Below are 21,529 nucleotides of genomic sequence, written 5' to 3'. Positions count from 1 at the left end.
CTAATTACAACCCAATTAGCACTCCTGCAGCATGCAGCCTGAGCTGACCCCGCAGGGCTTTCACAGCAGCCAGCATGGTGGGGAGGCAGCACGGACCCCTGACAGCACCCCGGGGCGGCTATAAAACGGGTCAGACCCCCTCCTGGCACCAGGGGACGAGAAAATGAGCTTGCCCACGCATCTCGGAGTCTCTGCCCATCTCCTCTGCGTCCCAGCACAGCGCACGCAGGGTTTTATTAAGGCCCAAATCCCTGTGCCCCGAGATGTTCTTGGAAGATGTATGTTGGGGAGCGGGGCTCTAAGGCCAGCCAGCCAGAAACGCACCGGGCACAGGGTACAAAGTGGTGGTGTTTAATTACTCGATATACAACAGCACATTATGCAGCCATACGCCCCCTCCCCGAGAGAAAGAGAACTATAAAGTTTATCGAAGGATAAAAAGGAGGATCCTTCTGACCCGCAGCGGCAGGGCTGCCTGCCAGCCCCGCTCAGCCCCCACCACCAGCTCCAGGTGAGGAGTGGGGACACTTGGGGACATGCCACCCCGGCAGGTCCGGGCAAGCTCTCGCAGACGGCACATGCAGGTGGGGAGGGCGGCCAGCACGCAGCGCTGCCAGGGCGAAGGCAGGACACCGCAAAATGGAGCTGCCCGAAGAGTCCTTGAGGTTCAAGTCCTACCAGATAAACACACAGAGACGAGGCCACGCTTGGGAGAAAGGAAAAACACTCCCCCCTCCCAGAATAAACAAAAAACCCCAAACAAAACAGCAGTTGGAAGAGACGTCCCCGGCTCATCCGGTCCCTGTGCCGCCGGCCCAGCTAGCGCTTGGAGAGCTCGTGCGATAGCCAGTCCAGCCCATCGTAGAGCCCCGTGCCCTGGGTCGCACACGTTGCCTGCACGTACCACTGCAAAACAGAGGGAGATGGAGAAAAGGGCCTCAGGCTCTGCAGATCGCCAGCCCGGTGCACCCCAGGAGCAGCCCCGTGCCCCACGGGTCCCTCCTGCAAGGATGGGGACGGGGATGGCACCCCGGACACTCACGGTCCTGCTGCGCAGCGTCTGCAGCCCCAGCTTGTCGGTCAGCTCGCTCACCGCCATGGCGTTGGGCATGTCCTGCTTGTTGGCAAACACCAGCAAGACGGCATCCCGCAGCTCATCCTCCTGCAGCTGCAGAAAGAGCAGGGATGGCTGAGCCGGGCGCTGCCGGAGGGCGGCTCTCGGTGAGCCCTCGGTGAGCCTCCGCGGCGCCAGCACCCCGGCAAGCAAGACCTGGCTTGGACAGACCAAAAGAGTCGGGAGGGCTCTCCAGCTCCTCCACTCACCTCCAGTATCTTGGCTGCCCTCCTGCCCTCATCGATGCCTGGAGGTCTCGCTGGCACCAGGATGCTCTTCCAAGAGCACCCGTGCCCTTCGCAGAGGGGCACCCGCATTGGAGCAAGGGGCTCCAGTGATAGAGGGGGCACAGCAACTGCCGTGGGGACAGCGCAAGAGAGCAGGCACGATGCTCTCCAAGCAACGGCAAGCAGGCAGTAGGTATCTGCCCGTCCCTTCTTCCCACTCTCAGGCTGTCATGCACTCCGCTCCGTGCCGGCTTCCTTCCCCAAGGATGCTCTGCCCCCACCCCAGGCAGCCACACCAAGGAGTAAATGACCCCTGCCTCACAGGCTGGCTTTTGGACATCATTTCTGGACTGGGCACTCGGCTAGCAAAGCCCTGACTAAGTAAAACCTAAAACCACATTTTCTCGGCCATATTTCCCCCTTGCAATTGCTCCTGCTTCCTGCAGGTCCAGCCTCTGCCTGGCAGAGGAGTCTCTGTCAGGTCCCCAAGCCCGTTTCTGGACGGATGCCCCTGGCACCACATCGCGGGCAGAGCAGAGCCAGGTCTCATCTTGCATCCAACCAGGCATTGCTGCAGAGCTGGGCGAGCGGGAGGAGGGCTGGGAGATGCCCACCTCCCCGCCAGACCAAATCCCCGCCGTCACTCACCATCTTCTGCAGCTCGTCGGCAGACTCCTGCACTCGCTCTCGGTCGTTGCTGTCCACCACGAAGATGAGACCCTGTGGGAGAAGCCAGGCTGGGCACAGAGAAGAGAGGGACATCCCAGGCAGGCTGCAGGCACCCCCCCAGCCAAGGGGACAGCAGCCCTGCTGCCCCCCCGCTCCCCCCCCCCCCCAAAAACCAGAGCACCCCAGGGACGGTGCTACACCTCACCCCTTGCCTGCTCCTCCGCTGGACCCCTCTGCCTCGCTCCCCTCCGATGGGGCGATGGGGCAAACACCCAGGCGCTGTCCCAGCACCCCCAGCGGGGCCACCGCACCAGGGACCAGGACGTGTTCCCTCCCACCACTCACACACCCAGTTCAGGCAGGATCAGGCCACAAGCCCCAGGGAAGCCCGAGCCAGCCCCGCTGCAGCTGGTGAAGTTTATCCCTGCCCTGAGTCAGCGTACCTGCGTGTTTTGGAAGTAGTGCCTCCAGAGGGGTCGGATTTTGTCCTGGCCACCCACATCCCAGACAGTGAAGCAAATGTTCTTGTACTCCACCGTCTCCACGTTGAACCCTGCAGGGGGGCAGGAGGGGCATGGGGAGAGGGTGAGAAGAGCCTGGCTCCACTTTCTTTACACCCCCCCATGAAGGATTTACACACATGGATGAAATCCCCCCGAGCTGTCTCCTCTCCAGGCTGAGCAGCCCCAGCTCTCCCAGCCTCTCCTCGTACGAGGGATGCTCCAGTCCTTTCACCGTGGCCCTGCACTGGACTCACTCCAGCATGTCCCCACCTCTCCTGCACGGGGGAGTTCAGCACCAGACCCCGCACCCCGAGGTGTCTCAGCAGAGCCGAGCAGAGAGGCAGGAGCTCCTCTCCTCTCCTCACCCACTCTCAGTGCTCTGCCCAGCGCAGCCCAGGGTCTGGTGGCCCCAAGCCACAAGGCCACGTGCCTGGTGCTTGCTCAGGTTCCTTCCCAGAGGGACTGCCAGGACCTTCTCCTCAGAGCTGCTCTCGAGCAGGTACCAGGGCCTGGGGTTGTTCCTCTCCCAGGGCAGGACTTGGCATTCCCCTGGTTGAACTCCATGAGGTTCCTCTGCCCGTTTCTCCAGCCTGCCCAGGTCCCCCTGGATGGCAGCACAGTCCTGCTGGTGTATAACCACTCCTCCTGGCTCAGGACCATCCGCAAGCTCGCTGAGGGTGCTCTCTCCCCATCACCCAGGTCATAAATGAAGATATTCAGCAGCACTGGCCAGCATGGTACACCACGGCTGACCAGTCTCCCCAACCCAAGCAGCTCAGCACGTTCCCAATCCACCTCCATCAGCTTGTGGGAGATGCTACGGGAGACGGTGCCGAGCACCCCACTGAAAGCTTCACACCAGGATCTGGCAGGACAGCTGCCTGCCCTGCCTGCCATGCTCGGGCAGACTGGATCCCCATGGTCCGAGCGACCTCCTGGCCATGAAAACACCTTTGCCCTCTCTGGACCGGAGCCAGATCACGCTGACATAACGGCTCGGGCTCTGCGTTCATCATGGGGCAGGTGGAGGGCAGCAAACCAGGGTGGCACATTCGGGTTGGCACCTGCCGTGCAGGTCGGGACGGGTGGTCCGTGCCGATGCCCGTGCCGGGGACCGCAAGGGCTATTTTGGGGTGCAAGCCAAGGTCCCCACTGGGCACCGGCCACGGCTGTGCCCCAGCACCCAGGCAGGCAGGGGATAACCGGAGGGTAACGGCTGGATGGACGGGGCACTGGGCGTCATGCCGCACATCTCACCCACCCGCGGCCCCCAGCCCATCGGGGTGCACCAGGGATCGGCCCGGGGGCCCACGGGAAAGCGGTACCCGGGTGGGCGGCAAGGCCTGCGGGATGTGGTGGGGGGGGGCCTGCCCGGTGCCGGCTGTCAGAGGCAGGGTGGGGGGGGTCCTGCCCGGTATCCGGTGCTCGGTGGGGGCCCTGCCCGGTGCCGGCTGTCAGAGGCGGCGGGGGGTTGGGTCCTGCCCGGTACCCGGTGCTCGGTGCGGGCCCTGCCCGGTGCCGGGGCACTCACCGATGGTGGGGATGGTGGTGACGATCTCGCCCAGCTTCAGCTTGTAGAGAATGGTGGTCTTGCCGGCGGCGTCCAGCCCCACTGCAACGAAGAGGCGGTGTCACCGGCGCCGGTACCGAGACGTGCCCCGGCCCCATCCCCATCCCCCGCCCGGCCCTGCTCCGCCGCCCCCGCGCTCACCCATCAGGATCCTCATCTGTTTCTTGCCGAAGATGCGGGAGAAGATGGCGGAGACCGTGAGGCCCATGGCGGCGGGACGGACGGACGGACGGACGGACGGACGGACGGGACGGGACGGGACGGGACGGGACGGCCGCCCTGCCACCGCGCTGCCTCCGCGCTCCGCCGCGCCGCAGGCCCCGCCCCGCGCACCGGGCCCCGCCCCCCTCCGCTGGGCCCCGCCCCCACGCCTGCCGCCCCCACTCCCTGCATCGCCAGGCCACGCCCCTCACGGACAAACCACGCCCCTCCACCGCTCTGTACCGCCCCCTCCTCCCTCCCGGGACGCGGCACCTCGCTGGGGTCCCCGCATCGCCCCGCCCCCTCCGGCGCTCCCTTGGCCGTCTAGCCCCGCCCTCATCGCTTATAGCCACGCCCCGTTGCCTCTCCCCACCTCCCCGCAGCGCTGCCCGGCGGAGGCGCATGCGCAGTGCGCGCCGGCGGAAGGAGGCGTCGGGCGGAAGTGGCGTGCGCAGAGGGTGCCGGAGCGGAGGTAAGGCCTGCGGCGGCGCGGGGGTTGCCCTGGAGACGGGACCCCCCCCGGACACCCGGGACCCCCCCGGACACCCGTGACACCCCCCCCCCCGGCTCTGCAGTCTCTCCTGCCCTCCACGTCCCCTCTGCTCCAGCCCCGCGGCCCCTCTGCCGCGGCATCGCAGCCCCCCTCAGCGGCTGCCCCCGGTCCCTTCCCCCAAACCTTACCCCCAACCGTGTCACCGTCCCACCCGGCCGTACTCCCCTCCCGTGACTTCTCCGGCCACCTGGTGCTGACAGCCCACCCCGCCGTGGCAGGTCCTCTGCAGTGGAAGAGCCCCCCCCCACATTCCCCCCCCCCCACCATGGCCTTCTGCCGTGGGGACCCCCGAGAGCTGGGGCCCCCCACCCAGAGCTGGCAGCGGTTGGATTACCTTCACGGCCGGCAGCTGTGCTGCCAAGGGACAGGCAAAGGGGCTGTTTCTCTTGAAAAGGAAAAATGGAGCCATTTAGAGGCGTGAGCCCCCCTGACTGACCTGAGGGGGAGCGTCTGCAGCGGTGCGTATCGCTGTACGAGGCGTTCAAGTGTTCTCTCTGGTTCTGGCTGAGGCGCTTGAGGCATCCGAGTCATAGCAGGAGTTTCCCCTTGGAGCAGGACCTGCGCAGGGTTCGGTGCATGGTGACAGATGAGTTGCAGAGTCGTTAACTGCGTGGTGTCCTGGGGGAGTTCAGGGTGGTGGCCCCGCTTAGCCACCTGCTCCTGCTGATCGCAAACGTGTCTCTGCTGCTCATTTAGCCTTTGTGCTGTTTTTCTCCTTTCAGGTTGCACGAATCATGGAGAAGTTTGGCATGAACTTTGGAGGTGGCCCGAGTAAAAAAGATCTTCTGGAGACTATCGAATCACAGAAGAAGCAGCTTCTTCAGTACCAGGTTCGGCTGAAGGATGTCGTCAGAGCCTACAAGAGCCTACTCAAAGAGAAGGAGGCGTTGGAAGCCAGCTTGAAAGTGTTGTCCGTGTCTCATGAGGCAGATGTTGGCTTGAGCAGTGCTCAGCCTGCGTCTGTGGCCAGCTCCAGCTCTTCCTTTGCCGATTCTGCTGATGACAGGAGCTCAGTTCACAGCGAAGATAGTGTGGGGACAGCTACCAGTGCAGACACTGCTGCCAGTCTGGCCAGTACCAAGGGTGAGCCAGGGCCTGAGGATGATAAGCCCACAGCCGCTGCATCCTCTCTTAAATCAGAAGAGACGAGCAGTTCAGAGAGCGGCATCAGCACGAGCAGCGGGGATGTGTCATCTGCTGCTGGTGAGGCTGATAAAAGAGTGCTCCAGCTGAAGACCCAGCTGGCCACTTTGACCAGTGCTCTGTCAACAGTCACGCAGGAGAAGTCCCGCATGGAAGCCTCATACCAAGCAGACAAGAAGAAGATGAAGCAGGACCTGGATGATGCCATTAAGAAAGCAGAGGATGAGACCAAGAAGTTGGAGACAGAGCTGAAGTCTGTCCAGGAACAGCTAGCTGAGACCAAAGCCCGTCTGATCACGCAGCAGCACGACCGAGCCCAGGAACAGAGTGACCATGCTGTTATGCTGCGAGAGCTACAGAAGCTGCTGCAGAGCGAGAGGACTCTGCGCCAGGATGCAGAGCTGAAGCTGGAGGAGACCAGGGAGGCGTTGGCCGGGAGGGTGTGTATGGCTGACCGTGCCGAGGGGTATGAGCAGCAGATCAAGCAGCTGAGCCAGGAGGTAGAAGACTTGAAGAGAGAGCTGCAAGCTGTTCAGGAGGAGAACAACAAGCCAGACCCCCGGATACAAGATCTGCAGGAGGAGATGGCCAGCCTTAAGAACCACTTCCAAGTGCAGCTGTTACAAGAGATGAAGAAGGTAATGCCTTGTACGGGCCCTGGAGCAGCTCACTCTGTGGGATGTATCGGCAGTGATTGGGGCAGGGTTTGAGGCTGGAGGAGCACAGATTCTCCTTCCCAGTCCTGCAGAGTCCAAGAGGTTTGAAATAGATGAAAGTATCATGGCTTTGATTGATGGGATGATAGTCCCAGAGGAGAATAAAAGCTGTTTGTGATACAGCATATAAGTCATTAATCAGGGGGTGGTGACCTTTGGATTTGGGAGCAACCTTTGAGGTGATTACACAGTGACTCCTCCACAGTGTCATTTGGTTCTGAACACGTTACCCTCTGGTGTGACGGTGGCCAAGCTTGGGAGGAGAGACCTTTCCACTGCCCCACTACGGCAATGAGTGTGTCTTGTCTTGTCTGTAAGCACAATACAAGGTACAATTACAGGAGCTCATAAAAACTAACCTTCTTCAGTGAAACTTGGAGTGCTCTAGGAAAAGAAGAAAGGAAAATACAGGAGAAAGGCTCTAGCCCATGTGCATGCAGGGGGACGAGCTAGAAAGAGGGATGTGGTGGAAAAGAGGAACCTGTGTAACTCTGCAGGTTGTGGGGCAACGTGCTCAGGGGTTGGCATTGACGGTTTGGCACCAGTAACCAAATTTGCATCTGGAAACACTCTGGAATGGGATCTTCCTCATCTCCTTGCACTCTGGAACAAGTTTTCTTTCTAATCTGAAGCATCAGGCTGGTTTAATGCAGTTTGCCTTTGGTTTGGTTTTTTTGGTTTTTTTTTTTTTTTTTTTTGGAAGTGACCTCTAACAGCTTCTCTCTGACAGAGGTGAAGGTGACCTGACTCCGGCTGTGTCTTAGTTCACAGTGGTGACTGTTGAGTCAGTTGGATCTCGATAGCTGTAAAAACTGTGAACACCAGGTGTTTGTTGTAGCTACTCAGAAACCACTGAATTATATTAATATTGGTGCAACAAAATATAGGATTTAGGTAAATTGCAGTTAGGTGTGTGAAAGCTTTAGAGCACACGCACATTTTAAAAAAATCCTGTAGCAGATTTTGACGTGGGTTTGCTGCTTCCCACCCCTGCACACCTACAGCAACACAGATAATGCTGGTGACAGGAACTCTGCAGAGCAGGGAACAAAAGCAGAAATGCTTTTAGGTTATCCCCAAATAAACAAATATCCAAAAAGGCAAGTCAGTGTCATGGTTTGTATGGGATTCTAGGCGAAAGGATGGCCCCGCACTTGTTTGGAGTTCAACAGAGCAGAATTAAGCCCCCATGTAAACCACAGACCTCCTGCCCAGAGAGTTGAGCTAATCTAACCCTGCTGTGTCTCTCTGCTTTCAGACTGCACAGGCAGAGGAGCAGCTCCGCCAGCACGCCCAGATGGAGGAGCAGCGAGTGGCTGACTTGGAGGGCCAAGTCTCCGAAGTGTCAGAACTACTTGGCACTTACGAAAAAGCCAAGCAGAAAGACCAAGTGATCATTCAGAAGCTAAAGGACCGCATTGTACAGTTGGACCTGGAGAACAAAACCCTGGCCATCGCTGCCTCCAGCCGGTCGCCTGTTGATATTCACATAGAAGAAGCCAATCTTGATGTTAATGTTCTAAAGGATAAAATGGAGAAGCTGAAAAAGCTCTTGCAGGCAGCAGCTAAGAAGAGTCAACCCGCTCTGGACATCGAGAAGCTGTGTGAGCTGGAGCTGCCAAAGGGCACTGAGGCTGGGGATGGTGAGAAGGCCACTGCTTTGTACTATCAGCAGGAGCTGAAGCAGCTGAAGGAAGAGTTTGAAAGGTACAAGATGAGGGCACAAGTGGTTCTCAAGAACAAGTCGGCCAAAGATGGCAATTTGGCTAAAGAACTGGAAGAAGCTCAAGAACAGCTGGCTGACCTGAAAGAGAAATACGTGGTGCTTCAGCTGTCCTCTGATGAAATGGAGAAGCAGCACCAGCAAGACATGGAAGCCAAGAAGCAAGAGTTGTCCCAGCTGCAGCAAATTCACAGGCAGGAATTAGAGCGATGCCAGCTGGACTACAGGGAACGGGCGCTGAAGCTGGAGGAGGAGATGCACAAACAGCGGGACCGAGCCCTGGCGGTGCTGGCAGAAAAGGACCAAGAGCTGGAGCAGCTGAGAGCTGTCACGTTGCCTTACGGGCTTCAAGGATCCAAAAACTACTTATTGTCAGGGACTGATATTACTAGCAATGACTCACCAGGTAACGATTCCTCAGAGATTATCCCCCAGGCTCTTCATCTCTCCACCACCAGTGAGCCTACCTTCTTCTTGTATGCAGAGCAGCTGGCTCGCAAAGAAGTGGAAATTGTAGCGCTGAGGAAGCAGAAGCACAAGCTGGAAGTGCAAGTTCACCAGCTCCAGGAAAAAATCTTGGTTGAGGAGGAGAAGCACCGGGAGGAGATATCCGCACTTCAAAGCGAAATTGAGAAGAACTTCAGAGATAAGAGCAGAGAGGGAGCCAACCTGGAATACCTCAAGAACATTGTCTATAGATTTTTGACGCTGCCAGATTCTCTTGGTCGCCAGCAGACTCTAACTGCCATATTGACTATTCTGCATTTCAGCCCAGAAGAAAAGCAAACTATTACAAAACAGTCAGCTTACAGCAGCTGGTGGCTTTCTGGGAAGAGATGAGATGGTAGCTTTTATTCCTAACTGCTTTTGCATAGTAACACTTTTCTGATTATTAACTAAGACCACTTCACTTGTGGTGTAACCTCTTTCCAACCTTGTGATGGAGCGGGGAGCTTTCAGCAAAGAATTGGGCTTAAACTAGTGCTCTTACCACTAATGTTAAAGCAGAATTGTGCCAACTATTCCAGTAGGAATACAGTGCTCTCTTGCTCTCTGATGTGAGAATTTGCTCTGAGTTGGAACTTGATTTAAAAAAAAAAAAAAAGGAAGATACTGATGCTTTTTTAAACACAATTTTAAAAAAATTCCTACCTGTCAGGCATAGGGTGAGGAGCCCTATTAGAGTGGAACTTGCTTGTATCTTCAAACACCAGACAGGCTTGTGACTCAAAAGATTTAAAGGGGGCGGGAGGAAGCACTTAACACGGTGCTAAAATAATGTAAGACAAAGAGCTGAAAGCCTGCGAGAAGGATGAGTCTTAACTACCAGCATCATCCAAATGCAGAAAATCTTGAGCAATTTCTTATAAGGTTTTTTTACCTGGAGCCAAATTTATACCAGTGGATATAGCAACTCCCCATAGCACTGGGGACCATCAGATGGTGCAGGATGTTATGGTGTGCTCTCATTACTGACCAGGGATTCTCTCTGCAGTTATCGGTGTTTCCCAGGAAGGAGAAAAGATGTCTTAAGTATTTAAGTTTGAACCCTTGTAACTGCAGTGGTGCAAGCAGTGGTTCCCCACCAGTGTCAAACTAGCAGGTGCTATGTAGCAGTTCTTTTAGAGCAGGTATCTGAGCTTTCTGACCCTGTTTGGGATGGGAACCAGGGTGTTGCAGAAAGCAAACAGAGGAAAGGCTGAAATAGGCACGCTGACCCTTCAGCAGTCATTTTCTGAGCATTTGGGAGTTTGAGTGAAGTTTTGATGTTCTGCAATGTTGGTTTTGGCAGCAAGGTGTTGCTCCTGCTGGGATAAAAGAAGCAAGCAGCAGTGAGGGGCAGAAGATAACAGCTCTGGGGGCAGTGTGTGCCCTCAGCTTGTGGTAAACACTGTGAGGATGAAGGCCTGGCCGGTTGCTGCATAGACCTTGAAGTTCTTGCATAACTTCCTTGCAAATTGGTGAGCATGGCAGGAAAGAAGCCAAAACATTTTGAAACACCTCTGGCTTTGGTAGACTGTTGTAAGCTCCCTGCTGGCATTCCTGTGTTTTGCAGTTGTGCTCCGGATCTGCCGGCTCCTGACTGCTTAGACCCAGAAGGACGGAGCTCAAAGCCCTGGCTTGCTGGGAAGATGGCTGTATTAGGCATTTTATGAACGGTTGCGAGACTAAAACCAGAGCGTGTGTTTTGAATATTAGTGGACTGCGTGAGAAGGGTTGGGGCCTCGGGAGAGCTGCGGCGTACAGCTGTGAGTGTGCTGGGGGAGCTGCCTGCTCTTGCCCCCCGGGCCGAGGAGGGCAGCTGGCAGGCTCGGTGCAAGGCCAGCGCTGGCACAGGCAAACTCCTTTCCTCTCTGCCGTGGCGGGAACCTGACTTTCCTGTTGTTTTTGCTCTGTGCTTGAGAGCCGACAGGCTGAAGAAGGGGAATGTGCTGTTTCACCCCCAGAGCCCATGTTTTCACCGGTTGAAGGGCTAGGGCAGCGGCTGGCTTTACCCTATTGCCTTCCCTTCGCCTTCTGTCTCTCCCCTGCTGGGTTGATGGTTGAGACCAGGGAAGCAGCCACCTGTCTGGAGGGAGAGACTGGGTCTCTGGGGATCTCCTCAGCCGATCCCCTGGGTGCTGGGGCCACTAGAGGGCACCCACTGGTTGCCCAGTCCCCAGGGACAGGGACCGGAGGGTGCAGCATCCCTCCCGCTGCAGCCACCCGGGGCGCTGCCAGGGCCTGCTTCCCTGGGATGGCACCTGGCTCTGAAAAGCGACACACAAGGAAAGCAGCGAGTGACATGAGAGGGCTCAGCAACTGCAGCCAAGCCTGGGTCCTGGCTGGTCTGCATGACTGGGGGGGGCAATGCTGTATCTTAGAGTGGCTCGCACCGGGGCTTCAGGCTTTGCAGGTGGGAGAGGTTTTGTGGGGTCAGCAGGGTGGGTTTCTGTCCAGAATGTTGTCTGCTGCAGTGGAACTGCTCCTGAGGTCCAGGGCAGAGTGCCGGTGCTTTCTGTAGTGAAGGGTATATAAGGTCAGGAGAAAAAAAATAAGCGTGCCAGCTGTTGTGTCCCCAATGCTGCCTGTTGGCATTAAGTTATCCAAAATGGGAAGGAGCATCTCTGTGAGGCCGGAAGAGCTGTGCTGGCTGGATCTCCTGGAAAGGTGCCCATCAGGAAGTGCTTGTGCTAATATTTAAATGGTCACTACTCTCTTAAAACCAGGGAGGGACGTTTTGCTTCCAGAGATGTTGGGTGGTTGCCTGCAGCCCTGGGAACTGGCTACTCCCAGCTGTGCTTTTACTGAAGCTTCTAGAGCTTTCTCATCTGCGTAGGCAAAATCTCACTTGAGTTTTGTTTTCATGCACCTGCTTTGTTTTTAATTACAGCTTGGCTACTAAAGCACAACTTCCCAGTCCCAGAGTACAGGGAAAGTGTTTGTAAACACGGGTGTCAAGTCTTGTTTTAACAACGCCCAGGTCTCTCACGAGTCCAGGAGCCGAGTTAACAAATAGGTTGATTTAGCAGCTCTCAATGCCGTGCTGCCTGGGGAGGCCTCGGTGCACCACGCAACCTGGGCAGCTCTTCGGGAGGGAGCTGCTGTGTCTCTGGGCAGCGCCGGTGCCTTTGGCAGCTCACGCCGGCTCGGCCGGGTGGATGAGCCATTGCTGCTCCAGTCCAACAAGCCCTGCTGCTCAGCGCTGGGTATGCGCTGCTCGCTCTTGAGTGCATGGTCTTTGCACAGCTGCAACTTTGCGGCCGCTGCTGGTTTTTTACCCGAGCGTTCCCCGGCACACGTGATGAGGCCAGCACGGCGTACACTGTTTTTCTCGCAGAGGAAGTGGGCTCTGAGACGCCGCAGGAGCTGAGCGGGGCTCCCCAGCCAGCACACATCTCGGCGCAGGGAAGCCAGAGCCTGCGAGTGCCTCTGCAATTCAAGTGCCTGGGATGGATGGAGAGCTTTAGCAGCTGAGCAGGACGGAGTCCTTTCCCATCTCAGTGCTGTGCCGGCGGTCCTTGTCCTGTCAGTGGCTGAGCTCACTGGAGTCCACTCCACAAATCCCACCTTGCTGAAGGCAAGGGCAGTGCTCCAGCTAATGCAACCCTTGGTGCCAATTTCTCCTCAAAAAATCCTCAGGGAAAATAAGCCCCAGGCAGAACCTGTGCCTGCTGGAGGTCTTGGGAGGGGATGACAAAGCCAAGCAGTCGGCAGTTCCTCGCGGGAGGAGGAGGAGAGAGCATCGGCAGTTGGTCCCACGCAGGATCCACGTGCTGCTCCGATGGAGGCATCTAGATAGAAATTGGAAAGTTTGTTCCAGGGAGTGCTTGGTCTTGGGCTTCTTGACTTTGAAACACTTCTCAATGATGGGAGTGTTGGTTCGGCCAAGGGATCTGCTGAAAAGAACCCGGTCTCTGGTCCCAGTTTGGAAAGATTGAATCAAGTGGTGCCTCTGAAACCACGGGACTGCTTAAAATCTTACCCTGCAGCAGCAGGAGCCATTCCCACAACGCCTGAGGGTGATGATGCTTCCTCCTGCTTCGGCTTCACTGCACAGGCTGAGAGGAGATCCCGGTTCTCCCTTTGCCTCATGTACTTCTGGAAGAGCCTCTGCCTGGAGAATGAAGTAATGTAGAATAGATCCCAAGTGGTGGTGGGTTTTGTGATGGTTGTCAGATGCAGCAGGACTGACTCTGCTGTCCCATGACCACTGTGAGAAGCCTCTTCCACACCCACAGGTCTGCATTCCTCTGCTGGTCCTGGGCAGGAAAAATTGCCAGCCAAGCTGGAGAGAGACTGGCCAGAGGGCAGGTTGCAGCAGTTGACAGTGATGTTGAGGAGGGGGACAAAATGGGGTCCAGCTGGGACCATGCGGAGCCGCTGCTCAGTGACCAGCCAGGTTTAAGGAGCATTTCCTCACCTGATGGAGGAAAAAAGGAACGGCTACAAAGGAGGCAGCTGTGGGGGAACATCTCCAGGAGCTGCCAAAGCAAGGTCCTCTGCATTGCTGTCAGCCTTGTGCAGCTCACCCAGTGCAATTCCTTTCTCTGTTCCACTCCAGCCCCTCTCCCTACTCCTTCTCCATCCTTCAGATGTTCCCCATCATTCCTCCTTCTTTCCTCTCTTCATTCAGCCAATACTGCTGAAATAAAACAAAAAAAAGAAAAACAAACCTGAAGCATAACTCTGCTGGCTGTTTTGTGACCTGTGGTTTAAGTGGGGAGCAGCGCGTGGGCTGGCTGCTGGCATGTGCTTATGCAGCACTTTGCCCCCAGCCTCCCTCAGCACGCTGCCGCAACCAGCCGGGCTTGGTGCTGCTGCACTTTGCCGGATTGCAGAGCTTCTTGCCCAGGGTGCTGGGGTCTGCCAGATCCACCAGCCCTGGCTGCTGACGACACAGCATGGCTGTGGTGTCCTCGTTCTCTGGTCTTGCAAAAACTGTTTGAACAGGTGTAAAAAACTAAATTTTTTTTGGCTTGCGAGTTTGACCTGTTCTTTGCTGTTAGATCATTGGGGAACATCAGGAAACGGCCGCAGCTGCCCTCCCCAATGTGGTGGCAGCCTGCGGGGGGGGTGGCTGTCCCAGCTGGCGCCTCTCCCCTCCAGCAGCTTTTCTGGTGCTCTCGGCAGCGACTGCTGTGCCCGTGTGGTTTTTCCCTCCCAGAGCTTCCTGCTGCAAGCAACTGGCGGGACTGCGTCGTGGCCGCATCCTGCGGAGGCAGCTGCACTGAGCCCTCCTGTAACCCCGTCCCTGCTCGTGCCCGGTCTCCCGGTGTTGGCAGAGCAGCCCCCACGCAGCACGCTGGCATGGTCTGCGGTCTCAGGGCTGGCTGGGGCACTGGGCTCTGGGGCTCGCCTTGCGTGGGCTTCTTTTGCCCCGCTGACCCTTTTCCCGTGCCTCAGTTTTCCCTCTTAGCAAGGAGAAGTCTGCCTGCACCTGTAGCAGCAGATGCGGGGATGCCTGTCGCTGCCGGTGCACGCCGCTTTGCAGCAGACGGCCAAAGCAGCCGGGAGGCGAAGGGGATGGAGAACGGCCACGCTCACATCTGCAACCCCGACGGGGAACTGTGTCTCTTGCTTGCGTTCTCGCTCCCCAGCGTGCAAGAGGGAGGTGCGAAGGAGGCTGCCAAGCATTCGCTTGGGTTCCGCGAGCACGAGGGGCTGATCCCCTCCCTGCTCGCAGGGCTTGCACGTAGCCGCCTGCGTGTCTGTGGGGAAGCTCCTGCTGCCCCGGCCGGGCAGGTTCCTCCGGCTGCGCTGTGCAGGCAGAGCTGCGGCCGTGTCCCTGCAGACGGAGTGCGGAGCGAGCCCAGCCGGCAACTGCTCCGGTGCCAGCCTTCCGAGCGCTGCCGGCCACTGACCCGTCCCCAGGCTGTGCAGAGAAGAGCTGGGAAAGCTCTCGGCTCCCAGCTGCCCGGCCATGGCGAACGAAGAGGAACACCCGTCGGCTCTCTCGGATAACCAGGTAAAGGCGTGTGCGTGCGGGAAACCCTCTGCAGAGACCTGGGAAAGATGCTGCCAAACGCTGCAGACCCTGTTCAGGCCTCCCCCGTGGGCCCCTGGCCGAGGGGGGGTTCCCCCACACCAGAGATGGGGGGACAGCGCTGCGGGGACCATTGCTGCCAGCAAAGGGGTCCCAGCTGCCCGGCCCAGGACTCGGGGGCGACTGCTCCTGCTCCGCTGTCTCTGCATGACTCACGGGGCCCTGGGAGCCATCCGGCTCCGGCAGTCTCGCCGGTTCCTCCGCGGCAGCCCCACGCCGCGCCGTCTGGGAACCGCTCTCAGCGGCGCAAGCCCGGAGCGGGACGCGGTTTCTTCGTCGCTCCCCAGCCCCAAGCGAAGGAAACCCAGGTACTGCGGCGAGGCGAGCTCAGGGGGACGCAGCAGGAAACCCCTTCGTGCAGCCACCGCCGAGGGGCTCGTCCCGTGCGGCAGCACCGCGGGGCTGGCGAGGAACCGGCTGCTGGCCCCTCGTCTTTGCTCACCACCAGCGAAGGGCTCCAGCCCCCCCGGCACAACCTCTCGGGGAAGATGCCTTCTTTGCTTCTGCTCTGCCCGCTCTGCGGTGACACGGGGGCACCGGCCGCCCACCGCCACTTTGGCCAGGGATGCCCGCGGGAACAAGTCGGGCCGTGCCTGGGGGTCCACGTCCGTGGGGCAGCCGAGGCTCCCGCTGTGGCCCCGCTGCAGGACGCCTGAGCCCGCGCTCCTCTCCATCTCTCTCCCCCAGGTCTTCGTGCTGACGTGCATCTACCTGCCGGCTTCACTGCTGAGGTGGGTTCTGCCTCCCCGGCCCTTCGGTGCTGGGGAGGGGGGAGGCAGCAGCCGTCGCCCTGCCTGCACGTGGCCTCTTGTCTTACTCGCAGCTCCCTCGGTCCCCAAACCTGGGGTGTGGGAACTGGCCTCCCATCGCCTTTGTAGGGAGGGGACCCCATACCCGTGCCAGCCCCTTCCCATCTCGGAGGAGGCTGAGCACAGGATCCCCACTGGGATGGGTTCGCTGGGAAGCCACCGTGCTGGGCCACCAACAGCTCTGCTCCGCCGGGTCGTTAACCGCCAGCCCCGTCTCTTCCAGCCTCCTGGGCAGCGGATCGGTCCTCGCTGTCACCTCCCGGCAGAGGCGATGCTGCCACATCCAGGTGGGTGCCGCTGGCTCCCAGGGGCACAGGGACGGGTTTTGGCCCCAGCTAAGCCCAAGGCAGAGCTGGGCCAGCACCGCTGCTGCTGGGCTTAATGCACAGTGGGACTGGAGGTGAGCAGGAGATGCAGGATGCTCGCACCAGCATCCCCGGAGAGCAGCCGGTCCCAACTCTGCTCCCAGCCGGCCTGGGGAGGGACGTGGCCGCGGCAGCTCTGCTGAGCCAGGGAGAAGCTGCTGCCACCGGCGCGATGATGCCAGCCAGAGCTAACGCTGTGTCCCGTCCCCCAGCTTCGCCCCCTTTTCCTCCTCGCCCTGGCAGATTTCCTGGCCGCCGCTGTGCTGCTGAGCACCGCCACCATCCAGCTGCTGCCGGCCCCGCTCTTCATCCCGGCGTACGCTGCCTGCCCCTACGGACTGATGCTGGCCACGGTAGGGGGGGGTCGGCTCGCACCGTGGGGTGGCACCGGGAGGTGGGCATCTCCTCCTACACCCCTGGGAACAGCTGAGACCCGTCTGCGGGCTGGAGTGTCCCCAGGGAAGTCCCGGGCTGGGGAACTATTTCTCCTACCGAGAAATGGCTCCTGTTCCCCCTGTCACTGTCGTGAGCCACCAAGACTCATTCCCTGGGGAAACATGACCAGTGTTTCTCCCCGGCCCCCGTGAGGCGAGTGCTGTGTTCCCTCCCCGCCGGCAGCATCCCTCTTGCCCGTGCTGTGCCCTGCCGCCAGCGCCGGGATGGCAAACCCAAATGCAGCCGCTCATGCGCGCCGGAGCAAAGCAGGGCATGGCTCTCCCCGGTGCAGACGTGTTCTCCCCTTCATGCCCAAACTTACCCAGCACCTGCAGCTCCTGCCTGCCACTTCCCTCCTGCCCTGATAAAGCCACCGGCCAGCCGGTCCCCCTCCCCGGGGTGGGCGCAGTGACGGCACGAAGCCATTTGCTCTTGGTGCTGCGTGTCTCAGCGAGCGGCTCCCTTGTTGTGCGGCCGCTCCTGGCACAGCTCTGCTGGGGGACAGCGGGACGTCGGGGTGCAGAGCACGAGGAGGGGAGGGGGAAGGTGCCTTTGGGGTGGTGGGCACAGCAGGAGCCCGCTCTCCCTCTCCTCTCACAGACCTTCTACGCGGTCTCGTTCCTGATGGTGGTTGTCTATGCGTACGAAGCCTACCGCACCGTCCACGGCCGGAGAGCCTGGCACGTGGCAGCTCTGCAGGTCAGTGGCCACCAGCCGTGGTGCGGCCGGGCATCGTCCTTTGCACATGCGGCTGTTCCGGCCCTGCGAGGACCCGGGGAGCAGCGAGGGGATCCGAGGGCAGCCCCATTCCCTGGGGTGTCAGTGGCTTGCCCTGCATCCCGGCGGAGCGCGGCCGGAGCCTCGAGCTGCTGCGAGACCCGCAGCCCCAAGTCACCGGCGGTTTCCTCCCTGCAGGAGAGGAGCGGGTGCCTGGAGAGCGCGTGGCAGGGGCTGCCCTACGTCCTGGCCTGGTACGTGCCCCTCTCCACCCTGAGCTGGGCTGCGGCACGGCGCCCGCCCGCCCGGCTCTGCCCAGGACGGGATGGATGCGCTCACCTCCACCTCTCCCTGCAAGGCTGGTGCCGGCACTCACGCTCCTGGGACAGCTGATCGCCCGTGGCACCTCCGTGACCGACGTCGCGCCAAGACCCATCGAGCCCGTCGTGCCGTGGAAAGGCAACCGCTCGCACGAGACCTACAGCCTTTACTGCTCCAGGTACGCCGCCGGCCCACCACCCTGACCCCGAGGGGGGAACTGGGGGGGGGAACCCCTCTCCCTTCCCCATGGGCTTGGGCGTGCTGCTGTCCCTGCAAGGCACACGAGGGACACCTCCGGGTGGTGAAGGCTTTGGGTTGGGGGGGTTAGGGGACCGCCACCAGCATCCGCTGTCCTTTCAGCTGCCTGCTCCTCATCCACCGTGCCCAGGATATCTGCTACGAGGTAAGCGCTGACGGGTGCCTGTCCCTCCCACCGTTGCCTTTGCCCGTCTAGCAGACACCGCTGCCCAACGCTGCTGAAGGCAGCTGGGCTCGGAATGCCACTGGGAAGGCAGCGGGTCTGCGGCGCATGGGCAGATGCTGCTGGAGGGACAGGGCAGGAGTGTCCCTGCTCAAGCAGAGGCACGGGGCAGCCCCCAGCTCTGGCAGTGCCCCACTGGTGGCTGTTCCCACGCCGTGGGGCTTGTGGCACGGCTCTGTCCCGCCTCTGTGGAAGGAGCCGCTCGGGGCAGAGCTGGCCCGTGGCCCCGCTGATTTCCCAATCCCTCTCAGTACGTAGGTAGGAAGGACGTGGGCCTGGAGGGGAAAATTGTCTTCTTCTTGTACCTGCTGCTGGTGCTCAGCTGCTGCACGGTAAGCCAGCGGCATGGCGCGGTGCAGCGCGGCGAGCACAGGGTCTGGCCGCAGCAGCCAGCGTGCCCTGGCTGACGCCGATCCCCGCCGTCCAGCTCCTGTACCGCAGGGTGAAGCTCTGGTGCCGGAGGAATGCCGCGGCACCCTTGCTGACCCTGGAGAAGGACGGCTTTGCGGGCAGAAGCATCCGCAGCGTCAGCAAAGTCTCTCACTACTTCCAGCTGGTTTTCCTGCTCTGCTGGGCGCCAGGTAAATCGGAGTGGGGATGCCCCGCAGCTCCCACAGCAGGCGGGAGCCACCGCAACTCCTCCTGCAGCCCCTTTATTCGCCGGCTGAGACAGCACCCAGGTCCAAGACAAGAGGCTTAGACTGAATAACTGCAAAGCCTCCAGGTGTCTGTAGGACTCCGTGGCCGGGCAGACCCAGAATGAGAGGACAGCCAGCCCCGATCGCTGCTGTCGAGTCCAACCGGCGGCTGGTTTAGCCCAGCCTGCTCTTAGGATGACAGGTTTTTTCCAGGGGCATTTCCTGAGCTGGAGGGTGGATCGTATTTGATGGACCTGCTTTTTAGCAATATCTCATCCCTTTGGGGGCCCATTTATGCTTTCAGCCTTACAGAAACCTGTGGCAATGAGTTCCCCAAGGTCCCTGGGCCGCGTGTTGGGAAGGACCTCGTTGTACACATGTGCTTGTCCTGCGTAGACCCCTGTGCCATGGGACATACATAGGCTGTGACAGGGGAAGGGCATTTGCCACTTGGAGAGGGAAACTCCAGATGAAGCATTATCAGAGAGAGGAAAACCAAGGAGTGTCCTTTTGTCTTCCATCTGCAGCCTTCCTCCTCACCCTCCTCTCCTTCACCAGCATCAAACCTGCCTCAGTCTTTTTCCTCTACGTCGCTACAGTAAGTAAAAACCCATTTCCTGGGCTCCAGAGCGGGGACATTTGTCCCCATCAGATGTGTGAGCGGTGATGGGGTGGGGGGGAGCTGGGAGAGCTGTGCCGTCCCCGTGCCACAGTGGCAGGGCTGCGGGAGCCCTGCCAACCCCAGGACCTGGTGCCACCCGGGGCAAAATCCCCGGGCTGCTGGTGGCAGCTGGGCTCTGCCAGGGCTCTTCCCCCTGGTTTGGTGGTTGGTGTTTCGCTCCTCAGCTCTGCCCAGGTGTTTCCCTTGTCTTAGTTGACCACACCGAGAGGAAAGCCACCTCCTGTGTCCCTGCGTCACCCTGCCTGTGCGTTCACACGGGCTGATCCCGGGGGGCTCCTCTCCGGCGTGGAGAGGGCGACGGGGTTTGCGGCACTCCTGCAGCACCGGGTGGCCCAGGGGCAAGTAAAGGCAGCGCTTGCCGCTGCCCTCTCTCTCTCGCAGGCCCTGACCGTCTCCCTCCAGGGCTTCTTGCACAGTTTGGTCTACGGGTGGCTGAGGCAAAACTTCCGTCAGGAGGCAGTGGGCAAGAGACCCTCCCTGCAGCATCACCGGGGCCTCAAGGCTTTCTATGACGAGTCCCTGGGGGCCGTTCCCTAGGCTGTCACCTCATCCCGCCGACTCCGGGCTGCCCAACACCTCGGCAGGATTTGCACATCCCCGGCAGTTCCCCGCAGCCGGTCCGTAGCCGGGCAGGATCTCTCTGGACACGGCCCTTCGTGCCTGGAAAGGTTCGAGCAAGGCGCAGGCAGCACGGGGCAGGTTTCCGACAGCGTTGGGGGGGCTGCGGTGGCTCTGCCCCAGTGGGAATTCCACCCGTAGCCCCTCGCTGCTGGAGGCAGCCCGACTTCCCACCGCCTGCACCATGCAGACAGCAAAACCACAAGCAGTCGCTGCACGGGAGATGGACCGTGGGAGATGGGACAGGAGCTCTCTGGAAGAAGAATGCCCCTGTTCCGCACCACGAACGACTCGGCTGTTGGCAGCAGCGGGGCTTTGCAGGTTCATGAGCATTCAGGTGCTGTGGGAGGAGGCTGGTGGCACGCAGATGATTTGGCAGTCCCTACGGGCTTCCAGCAACTGAACATCAACTGCAACTATCCCAGGGAAGGTGGTGGGGTTTTTTCTGTTTTATTTGGCCTTGTTTCAGTGTTACGCTTTCTGCCAGCGAGCAATCCAAATTCCTCCGCAGGGCTTGGGAGAAAGTGCTTATAAATAAAGGTATTATGGTTGAGGTGCTCCTGGGCTTTGCTGCTGTTAGATAAGTAACAGAAACAGGCGGTGAGCCGGGCAGCTCATGCCGCCTTCCTGCCTCAGGGGAAGGTTTGTGGCCAAGGCCATGTCCACGGGGATGAAGGAGCCACGGCTGGGGATGATTCTGCCCCACAGCCTCCTCCAACAAGTTAAAAATCAGCCCAAATGCTTGTTCGTACCTCGTCTGCTTCTGGGGCTGAGAGTGCTCAAGCACCATCACCCGTGCAAAGACAAACCCTCAGGGGGTGTTGGCGGGGCCGTGCTCACCCCCGTCACACCATCAGCTAGCACAAACGGACACGTGAAGAGCATTTGGAGACCTCCAGCCCAGGGAAGATAGCTCAGGGCAAGAGCCAGGCGTGCCATCGAGAGCTGCCGGGGCTGGGGATGGAGATGGTGCTGAGATGGGCTCAAGTACCGACGAGCAGAGGTGTGTGACAGCCCACGAGGGCTGCGGTGGGGTGACGGGGGGGAACTGCCGCACAGGGGAGGTGGGAGCATGGACTGACCAGGCACCGACTTGGCAGTGGCTCCTTCCAGCATGTCTGCTGGGCGTGCTGTTTGGTGACCGCTGGGACTCCTGCGCCACCAGAAATAGAGGTGAGGAGCGGGGCGAGGGCTCAGAACCATTTAAAAGTTGGTTGTTACTAGCAACCCAGTGCAGGGGGAGGACAGGGACACGTTTCCAGGCTCTTAATGCAGGCACGAGAACCAGGACTTAGGAACAGGGCAGAACAGAAAAGACTGTTAGAAGACGAGGCAGGTAGAGAGAAAAATGGATGGTGTGTAGCAGCCTAGGTAGGAAAGCAAAAAGAATGATAATGGGTGTGGTTCGCAGGATATATGGTCTAACCTCCTTGGGAGGAATGGAAAGCTAAAAATACATCGCTGAGAGGAATAATACCTGAAGGAGGATGTTTGGGCTGTTGAGCTACAAGGTGATAG

At 59.6% G+C, this 21,529-nt stretch overlaps 3 protein-coding genes across 3 annotated transcripts; 2 read left to right on the top strand and 1 right to left on the bottom strand.

Moving 5' to 3' along the window:
* Nucleotides 1-336: 336 nt before the first annotated feature.
* On the bottom strand, nucleotides 337-4,425 carry ARF5 (ARF GTPase 5). The gene is made up of 6 exons (XM_075026747.1): nucleotides 4,225-4,425; nucleotides 4,045-4,125; nucleotides 2,454-2,563; nucleotides 1,990-2,061; nucleotides 1,043-1,168; nucleotides 337-906 (listed from the first exon to the last, which is right to left on the bottom strand). Exons 1-6 carry the CDS (start codon nucleotides 4,289-4,291, stop codon nucleotides 820-822), a joined length of 543 nt encoding a protein of 180 aa, XP_074882848.1. The 5' UTR covers nucleotides 4,292-4,425; the 3' UTR covers nucleotides 337-819.
* A 270-nt stretch (nucleotides 4,426-4,695) lies between these two features.
* Nucleotides 4,696-13,741, top strand: GCC1 (GRIP and coiled-coil domain containing 1). The gene is made up of 3 exons (XM_075024489.1): nucleotides 4,696-4,756; nucleotides 5,560-6,618; nucleotides 7,955-13,741. Exons 2-3 carry the CDS (start codon nucleotides 5,572-5,574, stop codon nucleotides 9,257-9,259), a joined length of 2,352 nt encoding a protein of 783 aa, XP_074880590.1. The 5' UTR covers nucleotides 4,696-4,756; nucleotides 5,560-5,571; the 3' UTR covers nucleotides 9,260-13,741.
* An 891-nt stretch (nucleotides 13,742-14,632) lies between these two features.
* Nucleotides 14,633-20,569, top strand: LOC142030506 (transmembrane protein 116-like). Its single transcript, XM_075026745.1, has 12 exons — nucleotides 14,633-14,867; nucleotides 15,633-15,676; nucleotides 15,978-16,041; nucleotides 16,332-16,472; nucleotides 17,155-17,253; nucleotides 17,470-17,525; nucleotides 17,630-17,770; nucleotides 17,953-17,995; nucleotides 18,325-18,405; nucleotides 18,501-18,654; nucleotides 19,239-19,309; nucleotides 19,775-20,569. The coding sequence occupies exons 1-12, from the start codon at nucleotides 14,823-14,825 to the stop codon at nucleotides 19,928-19,930; spliced, it is 1,095 nt and encodes a 364-aa protein (XP_074882846.1). The 5' UTR covers nucleotides 14,633-14,822; the 3' UTR covers nucleotides 19,931-20,569.
* The last annotated feature ends 960 nt before the right edge of the window (nucleotides 20,570-21,529 follow it).

The sequence above is a fragment of the Buteo buteo genome, chromosome 4, assembly GCF_964188355.1.
Source record: "Buteo buteo chromosome 4, bButBut1.hap1.1, whole genome shotgun sequence".
Classification (NCBI taxonomy): domain Eukaryota; kingdom Metazoa; phylum Chordata; class Aves; order Accipitriformes; family Accipitridae; genus Buteo; species Buteo buteo.
Note: the sequence above shows the minus strand (reverse complement) of the source record. Positions and strands in the feature narration are given on the sequence as shown.